Source organism: Gnatocerus cornutus, chromosome 5, assembly GCF_029298725.1.
Source record: "Gnatocerus cornutus isolate USDA-ARS CGAHR chromosome 5, icGnaCorn1.1, whole genome shotgun sequence".
Classification (NCBI taxonomy): domain Eukaryota; kingdom Metazoa; phylum Arthropoda; class Insecta; order Coleoptera; family Tenebrionidae; genus Gnatocerus; species Gnatocerus cornutus.
This window is the reverse complement of record NC_142237.1, coordinates 3,509,006-3,526,326: the sequence shown is the minus strand read 5'-3', so window position 1 is coordinate 3,526,326 and position 17,321 is coordinate 3,509,006. Positions and strand designations below refer to the sequence as shown.

Here is a 17,321-nt window from a genome sequence, read left to right as displayed (position 1 = left end):
ATAAAGTGAATTTAAATAGAATCGATTGAGAATGTGAAGGGAATTTAAAAACAATTTGCAGAAAATAAAAAGAGCATTTAGTAAATCCAAAAATCCGGATATCTACTACTAAAAACAATCTAAGAATAATCTAAAGAAACTGTAAAGAGAATTTAGAAAGAATTTAAAGAAAACCTGACCGAAACATGATTCTAAGGAAAACCTGACCTGACCTGACCTGACCTGACCGAAACATGATTCTAAGGAAAATCTTAAAGAACTTAAAGCAAAATTTGAAGAAAATCGGGATAATATAAAGATCCTTATAAAGTTATACTTAGCAAAAAATGTAAAAACAATCTAAAAGAAAAATTAAAAAAATGTGCAGACAAATTAAAAAGTTATAACAACTGAACAAGAATTAATTATTAACAAATTAAACTCTAAAAACCAAACCAAATCCAAAATTAAAAAATAATGGCCAGAAAAAAATAATGACAACCTAAAAAACTCAAATAAAATCTAAAGGTTCCAAAAAGAATCTATAGAAAAAACAAACACAAAGAGAATTTATGAGGAAGAAATTAAATATTGATTTCAAACAGAATCTCTGAAAAATATAAAGAAAATCCAAAAAGAATGTACAAATAATTCTAAGAAAAAATCTAGGCAGATTCAATTTTTCTTATTTTCAAATGTTTTTTTAATTTGTCTAGATTCTTCTTAGATTTTATTTTTATTCACTTCCAGTTGTGCAGAAAATTGCAAAATCCAGAAAAAATCTAAAAATTTGAGTACTGAATGAAAATCTAAGGAATATCTTAAAGCGCTTTTTGATAATAGTATTAGAATAAAGTATCTGAAACCATTTAAAAGAAAAAATATAAAATCTGATAATCAAAGAAAATACAAAAATTTTAGAGAATTCATAAAAATAAAATTTTAGAATCACTAATTTATAAAAGTTCAATTGTTTAAAAAAAAACAAGCAAATCCAAAGAAAATCTGGGGGATCTACAGAAAATTAAGCAGAATAATACATAAGCAAATCAGAATCTAAAGTAAATTTAAATTGAGTCGATTGAGAATTAGAAGAAAATTTAAGAATAAAATCTGGAGAATTTAAGGAAACTCAATATGCAGATAATTTAAAATTTAAAAAGAAAATAATGGAGAAACTTGAAAAACTTAAAAGTAGTCTAAACAGAGTTAGAGACTGTAAAGACAATCTAAGAAATATTAAAAGAGAAATTATAGACGAATTTAAACGAAATTATAGATAGCGTAAAGAAAATCACGTGTGAACCCAAAAGAATCTGAGAGAATTTAAGAAGTATTCAAAGATAATCAAAAGTCAAAATAAGAAAATTTAAGAAAACCAAGAAAATTTAAACTAAACGTCTTGTCAAATGTCAAAGCATTGGAACATTTGCCACTGGCTTTGTAAATAGCACGAGAGTTCGATGAAAACGTTGATTTCTTCACCTCCCAGCTTATTTGTTATTAAATGAATGCAAGAGATATTATCATTTAATTAAGTATAGTCATGGAAATGTTCAACGGCACTTTGATATCTCTCTAAGACATGCTAACACAATAAGACAAAGAGCCATTAGTGTATGGTAACTTTCTCGTCTATCTATTTCTTAAAAGTGCAAAACTGTTAAATTTTTTTGGGTGTATCTGGTATGTAAGCAGACACAAACAATGATCAACTTATTAGATAGGATAAGAAAAAAAAGACAAAAGCAAAAACAATATCAAAGATCAGAATGAAAGGGAAATTCCCTTTGGAACGCGGAAACGAGAAAAAAGGTCATCGCCCAAAATAGCCAACACCACTAATAAATGCGTTATCAACAATTTATCATTTTAGTTACTATCCAAATAAGCTCATATTATTTATGTTATCGGTTTTATTGCACTCGTTTAATTGTGGTTGCATGGATTAATAAACATACTCATTACAAATTACAACAAAAAATTAAAAATTATAAGGTGTAAAGAAGATAAAGGTAAATGTGTTGAAAGTGTGTTCATTCAAAAAAAAGTTGGAATTATCATAAGATTTACATCAACATTTACAATTTAAATGGGATTAGCATTTTTATAAAGTGATTTTTAAGTAAATTGTGAAAATTTTTCGAAATTTAAAATATACAGGACGTCAGGTAACGTTACAACAATGAAAAGTAAATATAAAAATATTTTTTTTGATTCTCTCTAGGAGCTGAAAGCCTTTATGGCAATGTTGCTAATGTAGGCATAATCCAACTAGAAAATATTAAGCAAAAATCTGGATTGCTACATAAATACATATTTTCTATTATTATTCAAACAGCAATATATCAAATAAAATTTAATAATTTTTAAAAGCGAATATTAAAAAAACAACAGAAAATATTACATGGTTAGTCTTTTTCTATGTTTTTGTTTAGAAAAATATCTACAGGTGTTCCAGAATTAACAAAATCCTTTTACCATATACTTTTACATCGATTTTTTATTAATATCGATTTTGCCAAAAAAACATCGATTTTTAATACATATATTTTTATTTTCGATGTATCATTAAAAAACGATAATTGCGGTTTCGATGTATGTATTTTATTTTATACTCTTGATTTTGGTGATATTTATAAAGAAGACTGGAATTTAATTTAAGGGAGTTATATTTAAGAATTTTGTTTATTCTTATTAATGTCGAATTTGTTATTTTTTTTATAATTTATTTACTTATTATTTCGTTTATTACTAAAGGTATTACATATTTATTTTTGTTTTTCTCGAATTTGCTTATTATTTTGTTGCTTTATTAAAAATTTTAAATAATTTTTGTTTTTTACAATAAGCTATGCTATATTGAGTTTTTTATTTACTGTTTTTCAAAATCGATGTTTTCTCCGATGTATTGGAAATCGATGTAATTGTGCTCTTGTTAAAATTGAGTTGAACATCGATTTTTTTTATTCAGATTTAATATATTCTGTCTTGCATTTTGAAACCAAATTTCCGAAAAAAATGTCTAAACTCAAGAGATTTGAAATGAGAGCAATTTAAAGTTAATTAAACACAGTAAATAAAAAATTAATAACTAATTTGATTGTATCTACCCAAATTGTCTGATACAAGGCAATTATTTAATGTTGAAATTGGAGTTCAAACGACAATTGTCCGGTTTCAAAGAATCGAAAGGCACAAACTTTTTCTTAGTCTAATTAAAATAACAAAAATGATTGTAGCTTGTGCTTTGTACTCACTTTTAACAAGCATGCAACACCAATTTAAAGAGAAACTAAAAGAATTTGCACAATAATCAGGATTTAAAGACATTGTATAGAAAATAGAATGAAAATCTGAACAAAAGTGTAGAGAGAATTTAGAACAAATCTAACAAAAATGTGACAAAAACTTATAGATTCTCAAAAATACTAACAATAACCTGAATAATTTGAATAAAATCGAGACAACTCATAGAGAATCTATAAAGCTCTAGCAAATGTAAACAAGATCTAATAAGTCGTTGAAGAAAAACAAATTCAAAAAAATCTAGAAGCTTTAAAAAACTACCTACAGAAAAAACACAAACAGAATCAACAATGTTGAAATTAAATAAAGTCTCCAAAAAAATATAAAGAAAATCCAACAGGAATATACTAAACTTCTAAGAAAAACCCCAAAAATTAAATAAATCTAAAAAAATTTAGATCGAATGTTTATGTTCCAGCTTTTCCTCAAACTTTGTTTAAATTATAAATATAAAATTATTATAAAATCTAGATTATTCCTGAAATTTATTTTACAAAAAAGTCAAATCACGTGTGATTAACAATTATTTAGATACGGGGTGGCTATGACTTTGACAGTGTCAAATTTATCGTGTTTTTGATTACTTCAGCTAATAAATTTCCATTTATGCAGAGCAATTAAACGTGCGAACTTCTAAACACACGTCCAAAATCTTCATGCTTTCTTTATTCTAAAAAATTGTTGATCGTTTGGTGTAAACTCTAAAAATCAAAGAAAATAGAAGAAATTCAAATTCATTTTGAAAGCGAATTTCCGAAAAAAATGTCAATCAATAGATTTGAAATTAGAGCAATTTAAAGCTACTCAATCACAAATAAATTATTCTTTAATAATATCCAAATCTACATTGTTATAGTTACTTGACTAGTGTATTTTTGAGTTAATAATGAATAATGGTTGTTATTTAGAAATTTAGCCCAGTCCTGTCATTTTCCGAAATACGCGAAGTAGTTTTCACAATATTTCTCCGCTCCGATAATTACTTTTAGCAAGTTGTAACCAGTTTATTTATAATAGTAGTGTAACAAAGCCGGTTCTAGACCGGAAGTCGTAATTTCGAGCGCCCGTCCGGTGATGTATTGCTGGTCATCTACCAATCAGGCGCACAGATGGTGTCGGCGGCTCTTCCGGCGTATTGCTGGTCATCTGCCAATCAGGTGGCGGGTGATTTAAAAATTTGACACATGGCGGTGCGAATTTGACAGCTGGTGGCGGGAAATTGAAATGTGTAGCCGGTTGGAGGCGCCGCGAGCCGATAAACAGTTCAATTTGCGCGTGCGCGGCTAAACGGCGGAAAATTTAAAAATTTGACAGATGGCGGTGGAAATTTGACAGCTGGCGGCGGGAAATTTGAATTGACAGATGGCTGTAAATTTGACATTTGATCGTTCAAGATGGCGTCTTTAATTGTGACAGCTGGTAGAGGATCAAGATGGCGGTGACGGTTTGGGTGACAATCATAGAGGGCGCTAGAGAGAGAGCAAAAAATTCAAAAAAATTTGAGTGCGGTTCTCGGAAAAAATTGCAATTTCTCGGAAAAAAATATTATAATTTCTCGGAAAAAACATGTAAAATAGTTCGTTATTTGGGTGTGGTCATTTGGTCTGATTTCCGCGTTTCTCGGAATAACCGCAAACATTGATAACAGACCAAACTAGATGTTTTCAAACAAGACAAAAATTTAAAATAGTTCGCAGGGTATAAACAAGGTGTTTGAGATTTTCAGTCGCTGCTTGTATTTTTTATGAGACTTTTGGTGGGTCGTATGTACGATTTTCTGTAGCGGGATATTTAAAAATGGTGGAGTGCACGCCATCTATCCATCGTGGTGTGGTAGAAATCTGTATTATCGATTAAAAAATTTTCTGGAAATATGTAAAAAGTGTATGGGGCAATGACACTATTATAGCGATCGAGTACCTATATAATAATAAATTAATGAAAAAAAAAAATTCTGCAGATCGTCTAATGTATGCAGGAATCTGCAAATCGATCAACATTAGTAGATGTCATATTTTTAGCGCAAATTTTGAATTCGATAAGAGGTGTGTGAGTGGGTGGTGCGTGCAAATATAAATCCAATTGAACTTCCGTAATTTACAAGTATTCAAAATGAATACGCAAACAAGAGAAGAAGTCAAATCAATTATTAGAAACCGATGGCCTAATCTTAAATTTGTAAGTTTATGATCTTTATATAATATATTTATGTTTTATTTTAACCTATCTTTATCAGTTTGTCTTGGTGTCTCTTGAAAAACTCCCTGAAGATGCTGAAATTCTCAATATATCAGGGTGTGAACTAGGCAGTGTAGGTTGTATAAACAATACATGGGGCCTACATATTTACCATAAGGTGAGTTCCTTTTTTCATATATTTTCAATTCAAGGAATTTATTTTTGAATATCTTCACAGTATCCTGAGACAATTCGAAGGCGTGGAAGACCACGGAAAAGGAAGCCTTCTTTTCAATTTATTGCTTTGTAAATATATTATATACAAATAAAATTAAATAAAAGTATAAAGTTTTATTTATTATTCAAAATAAAGGGCGTGCAATATAAGCAATAAAGAATTACTTAACTAATTACATATATGAAAAGCGTGTTTGGCGTTTTTAGGTAAGGAGTCGTCGTAAATAGCCTGTTCAGAATACGATTTTTCTACATTTCATAATTTGAATTTAAATTCGAATCTAACGAATAAATTGTGTTAAATCAATCTTTATGCGGTAAATGATGTTAATATAGATGTTAGTGTTAAAATCAAGACATTGATATTATTACCTCTATTTTTGTGCTTCAACTTCCTCGACTGTGGCATGTATGAATTTGATCCTGCTGATATTGTAACGAATTTGTCGATTGAGAGAGTTAGAAATAAAATTGAATCAAGTTGCCATCCACTTCCAGACGATTCAAAATTGCATGTCTGCGAATGAAAAAATCGGGTTCGAGAGACCTCAATTTACCCTCAGAAAGGTAAAAGATACTTCGAGAATGCTTTTCCAACAAAAATCTTCACAAAATCACAATGCCAGTTGGCTATAACAGATGTCAGATTAATTACGACGTAATTTAAAATTTGTTTAAGAAACAACAAAAAGGGGACCAGAGGGTTAAAGGAGCTCTATGATTTGAATTCCAAGGTACAGAGTAGTTGTAGTAATTTAAATATTATTTTTAAAGTGCAATCAACCAAGTTAGTGACTTTCGAATCGATTCTTAAGGTTGATATTGAAGCCGCAAGTGGTTTTCCTGCAGATACGAAAGCATATTGCATTCACCGCAAACGTTGATATTTCTAATTTTATCATTTTAATTATGAATTTGTATTAATTAAGCTTGTAGAAGGTGACAAAAGTGTTCGAAACACAAATTTTATTTCTTATAAATTTTATTATTACATATCCAATTATATAAATAATGTGCATTATTGGCGCTACAAATACATAGTTTTTTATTTCCTGAAGCATATTCATGATACATGCAGAACGGAATGGCCTTTGGAAATTTCTCGATGCATTGAATTGTGGTGTTGACGTCTTTTTCTATATTAATAATTTCAGGAGACCATGTAATGGTGTCGGTGTGATATTTGAAGTAGTCTTTTAAGAAAATTACATTCATTCTTCCTTTAACGTAGATCACATCGACCCGCTCACCATGTTCGGAATCGAAATGATATCCTAAAATGTTGTCGATTTCTTGGTATGGAATTATTCCTGAAGTGTATCGTATCATGTGATGCGATTTTTCTAAATAGTTGACTTGTCGACGCGATTCTGGATCAAGTGATTGGTACGGTATTGGAGACTTGAAAAAGTAATGGCTGATCTGTTTTCCGTCGAACAGTGTAAGCTCTTTCGGAATAAATTCAGGAATACAAAATCCTTGGATGTCACACACGATAATCTTCATTATTAATTATTTCGTAGAGAGCTGAGGAAATCACCAACACATCAATATTATCAGCTAGCTAGCTAGCTAACAACTAACTTCTTTTTCTTCTAGATGACAAATAAAGTACCTATTGATAATGATTATGATTGGTCTAAATTTATTCCTACTACATACCTAATAAGATCTAATTTAATCACCATCATTCTTACGGGAGTCGTCGCAGTAAATTGATGGTCTTCTTTTTCTTTTTACATTTTTTGCATTTGGTTTTAAATCTCCATTTGATGGGGGGAATAATCACTTTTAGTTTATTATACAAAAGATGTATTTTTTTTATTTCACTCATTACACTATAAAATGAAATTTTTTTATCGATGTATCTGTTGCACGTAAGAATAAGATCGATATAAAATTTATAGATGACACTTTTCTCGATGTTGGTGTTGATGGTGATGTTGTTGTTGTTGTTGTTGTTGTTGATGATGATGATGTTATCATTATTTTTTTGAAGAAAATCGGAAAACGAACAATACGCATCATTCTCAATGTTACTTATTGAAATTTTGATTGCATCTTCACAACAAAATTGATCCATTTTCAGAAACACTCTTCGACACTTTATTCATTCTATACGTAGAAACACTGACTGATTTTTGTCTTAATATGATCTTTCATATAGTTTCCTCTTTCGACAATGCTCTATCTCTTTTTCGCATACGTAATGAGACTGATCCAAAATTTATGATGAAAAATAGTGTGACAGCTCATATATTTGAGAGTTGCAACCTTTGAAATAAGATCAAGATTTTTTTGTACCAAAATTTTTATTCAAATACATATTGTATAATATTTATTGTCATCAAAAATGGTAAAAATAATAATCTTTATATGAAAACTGATAGTAAAAAAGTGGGAGAAATGTTATATAAATGATCTTCCATAAATCAAATTAAATCAAATTATTTGTGTGTGTGTTGCTATGAACAATAACAGTAGTGATACTAGCAGTAGTAGCAATAACGGTAGCAGCAGCAGCAGCAGCAGCAGCAGCAGTAATCGTTGTAGTGAAGTGATTAGACAGAAAAAGTTATTACAAGAAATTTTGTATTTTGAAGAAACCAAAATTTATCTACTGGATAAAATTAAATTTCAATTGATTAATTTATCTTCGATTGATTTATTTCAAATTTACAACCAGTTACCAGCAATTTTTAAAGAAGATTCCGATATCAAAAATCATTTACCCTGTTTGGAACATTACTATTGTGACAACGACTACAACGAGAACGTCGATGTAATTGACGGACCACCACCCTCTTTAGAAAATTGCCCCAGGTGTATTGACATCAAACGAAACCATCATCATCATCATCATCATCATCATCAACAACAACATCATCATCAACAACAACATCATAAAACACAATAAGAAGATGATGAATATATATGTATTATTTGTTGTATTAATTAACAACATTCTACATGTACAACGTACTTCGGATATAATTGAATGTTATATCTCCATTAGTGATAATTTTAACGATACATGGCCTGATAATTGGATGATGATGAAAAATATGGGGCGAGATTTTCAACTTTCAATTTTTCAAGATGAAGAAAATAATTTCGATTACGATTCATCGATATCGGCAACCGAGACGACGACGACGATGCCACCAACAATAACGAGTATGATGACATCATCAAATCGAACAATATTTTATAAATTAAGATTTGTTTTTCAAAATCGATCTTATTTCGATTCTGATTGGATTAAATTATCAAATTCGTTATTTATTCCACCAACACAATTATCACAGTCAGCGGAAGTACCAATAACTACGTCTTCAATTTCAATAATAAAACCATCAGAACCGTCAATGAATTTTTCATCTGTATGGAATAATGTTGTAAATAATATTTTTAATGAATTTGATGAAAAAGTAAAATTAGCAAAATGCAAACATTACAATGATTTCTTGTTAGTTATATCGATTATTGAAATGTCTCTAATCGTACTACTTTCAGGCTTACTTACATTTACATACAATAAATTAAATAGAAATCAAATTGTACAATATGAATTGTAGTAATACATAGGTGCCTACAGCTTCTATTGTAATGATAAATATGTTTGTACTATGTAATTATAAATACATATGTATTTGATTTCAATATAGATATATAAAGACGTAACTACGATTTTTTTCTTAGTTAAACACTTCATCTTTACGAATAAATAATGATGAAAACGACTTTGTTATTAGTTTTGTGGTTATGTTTAAATCGCATGATAATTTATGGGAATTATCTCAACAGTTATAGTGAAGATGAAAAGAAAATTGTAGTTCATTATTTGTATAAATATGGGTATCTTTTCGGTGATAGTACTGACGAATCATCATCATCATTATCATCATCAGACTCCTTATCATTATTAGAAAATAATTACGAAAAAATAAGATCTGCTTTATTTGAATTTCAAGAATTCTACAGCTTAAATTCGACTGGAGAGATTGATAACGAAACATTAAAATTTATCGAACGTCCTCGTTGTGGTATACCGGATACCTTATCGGATTTTAATGTAAAGAAAGATAAAATATGGCATCACATGAACCTCACGTGGCGTGCATATATGAGAGATGAAAAAATTAAAAAAATTATTCGTGAAGCATTTCAAATTTGGGAGCAAAATACCAATTTTAAGTTTATCGAAGAGAATTTCAGCAGATTTCCAAATATTTTTATTACATTCGCCAACGGTGTGCATTCTTATTTCATACATCGAAGACCCTGCTCTAGTAAATTAGATGGAGAAGGAGGAGTTTTAGCACATGCTGATTATCCTAATCATTCAAATGTATCGGAAGTGCATATTGATTCAGCGGAAAGATGGAATTTTTACGATAACCCAAACGAAAATGATTTAGATTTTTTGTCTGTTATTCTTCACGAAATCGGACATACCTTAGGATTACAACATTCATATATAAATTCATCTATTATGTATGCTTATTATCAACATGGTAAAAAATCTTTAGATACTGATGATATACGAGCAATTGAAAATTTATATGGAACATATTTGCCTACTACCAAAAGCATTAACCAGAAGAATGAAAATACTTTTCCAACTACTGCTACAACAACAACCACAACTACTACAGCTACCACTAGTATCAGCTCATCTTCATCGAGTTCAGGACAAAATGAAACATATCCGGATTTGTGTAAATTAAATAAAAAAATCAGTACGTTTTTAATTGTAAAAAACCATTTTTATATTTTTTACAAAAAAAGGTATGGAAATTGGAAAAAATTCATATACGAAACCAATGTTAATTACTGATTGGTTGAAATTTCTTCCATTGGATTTTAAGGAAATTTCTGTAATATTTCAATTGCCTTCAAATAATGAAGAAAAAGTAATGATTATTGTAAAAAATCAAATTTATATCGTAAAATTACCTCAATTAACATTATCAAGTAAAAATAATAACCCGATAACTGTAGAAAAAATGTTTAACATTTCATCACCAATTCGTTCAGCATTAATGACTTATTCTGGTGATGTGATATTATTTCTCGATCATAATAAATTTGTAAACATTAATCCGTGTTCTAATAAAATAAATAGTGTCGGCTTGATATCGGAACGATTTCCAGGCGTTCCTGCACATAAATTATTAGGTGCAATACGATATGTTAACGGAAAAATGTACTTTTTTAATAAAATGAATTTCTTTGAGTTCGATGAATTTTTAAATGCGGTCACACGATCCGCTATCAAAGATTTGTCGATATTCGGAATAAATTGCCCCAATGAAAACATTTTGATTCAAATTAAGAATTTACTATCTCGGCTTGTAACATTCGAAAATAAAGAAGAAGAAGGAGAAGAAATAGAAGATGATAATGAGTAAATTAAAAATTTTAATTATACTTATATTATATTTTTTATAAGTTTTATAAATAAAATGCTAATAAAACCACCGTTTTTTATCAAATTAGTTTAAAGGATTTTGTAAAAATACGAAGTTGTGGTAAAAGTGGTTTCCGTGTTTTATAAAAAACATTCTGTTAGTGGTAATGTTTCCGTCTTATCTGTAGAAAATATTACATCACCAACTCGATCAGTGTTAACGGTTTTTAATAATATGAATTTAATTGTGTTCACCCGATCGAATATTAAAGATTTGTCGATATTCGAAATAAATTGTTCTAATGAAAAACAATTTGATTTAAATTATCCCAATTTGTCAGAATGATGAGTAAATCAGATTTTAACTTTATTACTGATTAATGAAATATTAAGGAAAACTACAGCTTTTTATCAAATTAGTTCATTGGTTAGGTTTTCCGTTCAATTACGTAATTTATGGTAATCGTGGTTTCCCAGATTTATTAAAAAACGTTCCCTCAGTGGTAAAGTTCCGTGTTTTATATTCTTATATTTCCAGTCGAATCAATTGCAATAAGTCGTGCTGTCGTTTGCTAATCAATCAATCAATTACAGTAAAAATGAGTGGTTCAGCTCCAAAATCGTTGCAAAACTTAACGTTTATACAAATAATAAAATCTTTTCCATTTGGAAATAGCATTGTTAATTTATACAATATTTTACCGACAATTTTATGGTACGATTTTCTCAAATTTTATTGGACTGAAAGACTTGAGAATGATATTATAATCTCCGTTGAAAATGCTGAAAGTGGTACCGAATTTGCTAATTGTCAATGTGAAAATTGTCTTAATCAAAATTATACGTGGGGTGAAAGAGTGAAGTGTGAAAACTTTATGAAACTACTGATATACCAAAACCCTTATTATAATGAATACGGACTACATATTCGAAATATTCAAAGATACAAGTACATTTGCATAAATTTCGATTTTTATGATGTTACGTTTGGTGATGATGAATACCTCTGTATGTTTGGAGTATGTTTTAAATGTGTGGACCACATAATTTCATTAAACGTTACATCTTATTCAGATTTTAGTATTAAACTAAAAAAAGTTGTTTTACATTATGTCATAAAATCTACTAAATTGTACCAATACGTAGGTGATTCTGGGTCTTGGTGTGGATGGTGCATCAACAAACCATTATTTTCAATACAGTCATTTAAAAGGTGTTGTATTAAATTACATTTGAAAAAATATACATTAGCAAGTACTGTACATATTTCATCGTCTTCTTCCTCTTCTTCGGTGGTTTCTACCGATGATGAAATATTTTAATTTTAGAACCAATCAAATTTACGCTTTTGCTTATCATTTTTGTGTGACGTAATAAATTATTTCATACAAGGAGATCTATTATTCATTTCAGTTTCAGACACTTCATTCTAGTTTTACTGTCCGCGTGCATTACTTAAATCATTAAAATGAATTCCAATCATCATAATACTCTTCAGTCATTAAATGACACCGCTTCATGCACATTGCCCAATCGTGTTCGGGCAAATGAAGACTTAGTAGTTGATCATTCGTATAAAATTATTAATATAAAGTGTATTAAAACAAAATTTGGAAATTCGGTTGTTTGTTCTGTTGATGGAAAAGGTGATCTCTTTTTACCCAAACGTTTGGCGCAAAACTTTTTGGATAATTCCGAGCTTCGAAATTATTTGTTGAGCGGTAAAGGATCAAGTATCATCTTCAGAGGGCAGAAAGACGTTGGTAAGGCAGAAAAGGCCAACGTTTTTGAATTTGAGAAACATGAATAAATCAACGAAACTATCATCATCGTCGTCGTCATCGTCATCACCAGCATCTTCATCAACATCATCTACTAGCATGGATGAACAAATCAAGAACATAGAAAACATGTTGAACAATATTTCTTTGGATTCGAAAGAAAATGTGACCGAAATCAATGAAGAAATTGCAAAGTCAACAAAAGAATGTAAAAACCTATTGTTGAGTTCATCAAAATCTGTCTGGGAAAAACGCAAAAATCAAACAAAATTTATTCAACTCCAATGTTTAAAACATTTACTAGACGAAAAACTACAAGCATTTTCCCATCATCATCATCAACCTCAAGGAAGTGGACTGCAGCAGCACCAGCACCAGCAATCAACATCATCATCAACATCAGCTCCACTACGAAGGTTATCTCTAATCAAAGTAAGTAGTCTTTATTTTAACTAAATTTTGGTATTAATTTCTCCTTTACAGCCATTATTGGCGTTCAAATCGCGCGTTGAGACCTACATTCTCTACAACCATAACCATGTGGAACTTTTCGAGTTGTTGGTTGATTCGATGAATATGATTAAAGATTTGTTACATAAAAAAATTAAACAATTGGGTGCTCTCAAATTTAATTTGGAATTATGTAGCAAATATGTGTTACGGCTGGCGGATGATGATAAAGTCAACGGAGAAAATAAATACTTTACTACTGAAAATAAAATATTTTTGAAAACAACAACGAATGAGAAACTACACGATATTTTGACGCTTTTATTTCGAAATCTCATTGCCCAAGTAAGTACTTACATGTCTTATTATTATTAGTATTAATTTAATTTTTCATTCGCAGACATGTAATTTTGAATCATCTGGAAGTGGATGGCAACTTGATTCAATTTTATTTCTAACTCTCTCAATCGACAAATTCGTTAAAATATCAGCAGGATCAAATTCATACATGCCACAGTCGAGGAAGTTGAAGCACAAAAATAGAGGTAATAATATCAATGTCTTGATTTTAACACTAACATCTATATTAACATCATTTACCGCATAAAGATTAATTTAACACAATTTATTCGTTAGATTCGAATTTAAATTCAAATTATGAAATGTAGGTATTGTGAAAAATCGTATTCTGAACAGGCTATTTATTGCTTTATTGTTTATTTCAGCTTTAAAAATGGGCACGACAGAATACATTTAATTCAAATACATCACTTTGCACTTTTAAAATTAATAAAAGCTTTATCATCTTTTGACAATAAACGATTTATTAGTTTGAATAAAATTAATTCACTTTCGTGGGGATCATTATTCAATTTATTCTAATCATCACATTGATGATCATTCTTATGAAATATTGATAATATTTTTCTCACAGATCACTGCAACGATGAGGACGACGACGACGATGACTATAATAAGAAAAAATATAAGCTCCTTACCAAAAAGCGCCAAACACGCTTTTCATATATGTAATTAGTTAAGTAATTCTTTATTGCTTATATTGCACGCCCTTTATTTTGAATAATAAATAAAACTTTATACTTTTATTTAATTTTATTTGTATATAATATATTTACAAAGCAATAAATTGAAAAGAAGGCTTCCTTTTCCGTGGTCTTCCACGCCTTCGAATTGTCTCAGGATACTGTGAAGATATTCAAAAATAAATTCCTTGAATTGAAAATATATGAAAAAAGGAACTCACCTTATGGTAAATATGTAGGCCCCATGTATTGTTTATACAACCTACACTGCCTAGTTCACACCCTGATATATTGAGAATATCAGCATCTTCAGGGAGTTTTTCAAGAGACACCAAGACAAACTGATAAAGATAGGTTAAGCGAAAAACGTCCGGTCTTATCAATGTTTGCGGTTTTTCCGAGAAACGCGGAAATCAGACCGGATGATTACACCAAAAAAACGAATTATTTTGCATTTTTTTTTCGAGATATTGCAAAAATTTTTTCCGAGAACCGCGCTTAAAACTTTTTGAAATTTTTGCTCACTCTAGCGCCCTCTATGATTGTCACCCAAACCGTCACCGCCATCTTGATCTGACACAACTGTCAAATTCAAAATTTCCGTCATTCCATAATGACATCTGTCAAAATTCTCGTCGCCAGCTGTCAAATTTCCACCGCCATCTGTCAAATTTTTAAATTTCCCGCCGTTTAGCCGCGCACGCGCAAATTGAACTGTTTATCGGCTCGCGGCGCCTCCAACCGGCTACACATTTCAATTTCCCGCCACCAGCTGTCAAATTCGCACCGCCATGTGTCAAATTTTTAAATCACCCGCCACCTGATTGGCAGATGACCAGCAATACGCCGGAAGAGCCGCCGACACCATCTGTGCGCCTGATTGGTAGATGACCAGCAATACATCACCGGACGGGCGCTCGAGATTACGACTTCCGGTCTAGAACCGGCTTTGTTACACTACTATAATTCATAATATTTGTACCACGTTGTTCTAGTTACCTTAAGAACGAAATCGCCTTCAATATTTTTTGACCTCCGCGATAAACAAAAACTCGCTAAAAATTACAAACTCTCGTGTCGATTATTTATTTTTTGAAAGATAACCCAACTTAACCTCAGCAAAATTGTTTGCGATAAAACAATTCGGTAACGCATTATTGTTGGCCGACTCGTAAACTGGAGCCCTCAAGTCCGATGGAAATTTTCTTATCACACTCTTATCAAAGATTGTTTCAGAAGCGCAAAAACGGTAACCCAGAAAAATTAAATTAGTCCAATGGAAAATCTCTGGGTAAACGAATGGGTATATGACTGCACTCTTACTCTCCAAAGCGACCATGAAAATAAAAATTATGACAACATTGGCACATCTAATTTTAATATTAGTGGGTTTGCAAACGCAAGTCTCGTCTACTCTGCAATTAATAATTATTGCAGCTGTTTGCTACAAACGCACCCGAGCGTAAATACCGACAAAACTTAAAAATACAAAATATTTTGAAAAGATCCCGTCAGGTTTGCTTACAAAATATAAATATCCATAAATAACAATAGATTAATGGTTTTGAGAGTTTCGCCGTGTTCAAGGTAAAAAGCGGCATTTTCCACCCACACTGGTGAACGTCACGTCTAGTCTGATCCTTCGCCAAGAAAATATCACTTTGGCGAATGTGATTTATCTTTAGTTTTAATCGAATCTTCAACTAGAACGTGAAACATCCAAGACCACAACACGATTTAGAGCAAAAAGTGTAATTTTCAAAGAAACGATAATCACTCGCTAATATTTGCAAACTTGAAGCCCACACACCGGCAAAAATGCTAATGGCTCTTGTCGGTTTAGGTCAAACGGGTTTAAATGATCAGTCAATGATCTTAATGTGACTAGTGAAAGAACAACCGAGAATTATGTCAAGATCCGTAATCCATCGTTTATCCTGGAAAATAAAAATTCCCAAAATTTGTAATTTTTGTTCCAAAATTTTGTAATTTAGTATATTGAATCCCCAATTAGGAAGAAACAAGTTCACAAAATTTCACTGTTTTATCGTTAAAATTGTCCGATTTACGGCGCATAAACGAAAATTTTTAATTTTTTGCTCATCCTAGAAAATTAATCTTCCCAAAATTTGTAATTTTTGTTCCAAAATGTTGTAATGTTGTACACTAATTCTCCAGTTAGAATGGAACAAGTCCACTAAATTTCACTGTTTTATTCCCAAAATTGACAACCATACAGCGCATAACGAAAATTTGAATTTTTTGTTCATCCTGGAACAGTAGTTTTTGTTCCAAAATTTTGTAATTTAGTATATTGAATCCCCAATTAGGATGGAACAAGTTCACAAAATTTCACTGTTTTATCGTTGAAATTGTTCGATTTACATCACGCAAAAAAAGATTTTGAATTTTTCGTTCATCCGGGAAAATAAAAATTCACAAAATTTGTAATTTTTGTTCCAAAATTTTGTAATTTAGTATATTGAATCCTCAATTAGGAAAAAACAAGTTCACCAAATTTCACTGTTTCATCGTTAAAATTGTCCGAATTACGGCGCATGAACGAAAATTTTGAATTTTTTGCTCATCCTAGAAAATTAAACTTCCCAAATATTGTAATTTTTGTTCCAAAATTTAGTAATTTAGTATATTAAATCCTCAGATAGAAAGGAACACGTTCACAAAATTTTTCTGTTTTATCGTTAAAATTGTCCAATTTAAGGCGCATAAACGAAAATTTTGAATTGTTGCACATCCTAGAAAATTTAACATCCCAAAATTTGTAATTTTTGTTCCAAAATTTTGTAATTCTAATTCTCCAGTTAGGATGGAACAAGTCTACTAAATTTCACTGTTTTATCCCTAAAATTGACAAACATACAGCGCATAAACGAAAATTTGAATTTTTCGTTCATCATGGAACATAAAAAT

At 30.4% G+C, this 17,321-nt stretch overlaps 2 protein-coding genes across 2 annotated transcripts in view; one reads left to right on the top strand and one right to left on the bottom strand.

The window, feature by feature from the left end:
* The window catches only part of Pka-C3 (Protein kinase, cAMP-dependent, catalytic subunit 3), a 52,093-nt gene that overhangs the window by 12,387 nt on the left and 22,385 nt on the right, over window positions 1–17,321 (bottom strand). The gene's annotated exons all lie outside the window — the stretch shown is intronic.
* LOC148173742 (uncharacterized) lies at window positions 11,665–14,453 on the top strand. Its single transcript, XM_088036249.1, has 4 exons — window positions 11,665–13,329; window positions 13,381–13,692; window positions 13,748–13,892; window positions 14,282–14,453. The coding sequence occupies exons 1-4, from the start codon at window positions 12,919–12,921 to the stop codon at window positions 14,377–14,379; spliced, it is 966 nt and encodes a 321-aa protein (XP_087892375.1). The 5' UTR covers window positions 11,665–12,918; the 3' UTR covers window positions 14,380–14,453.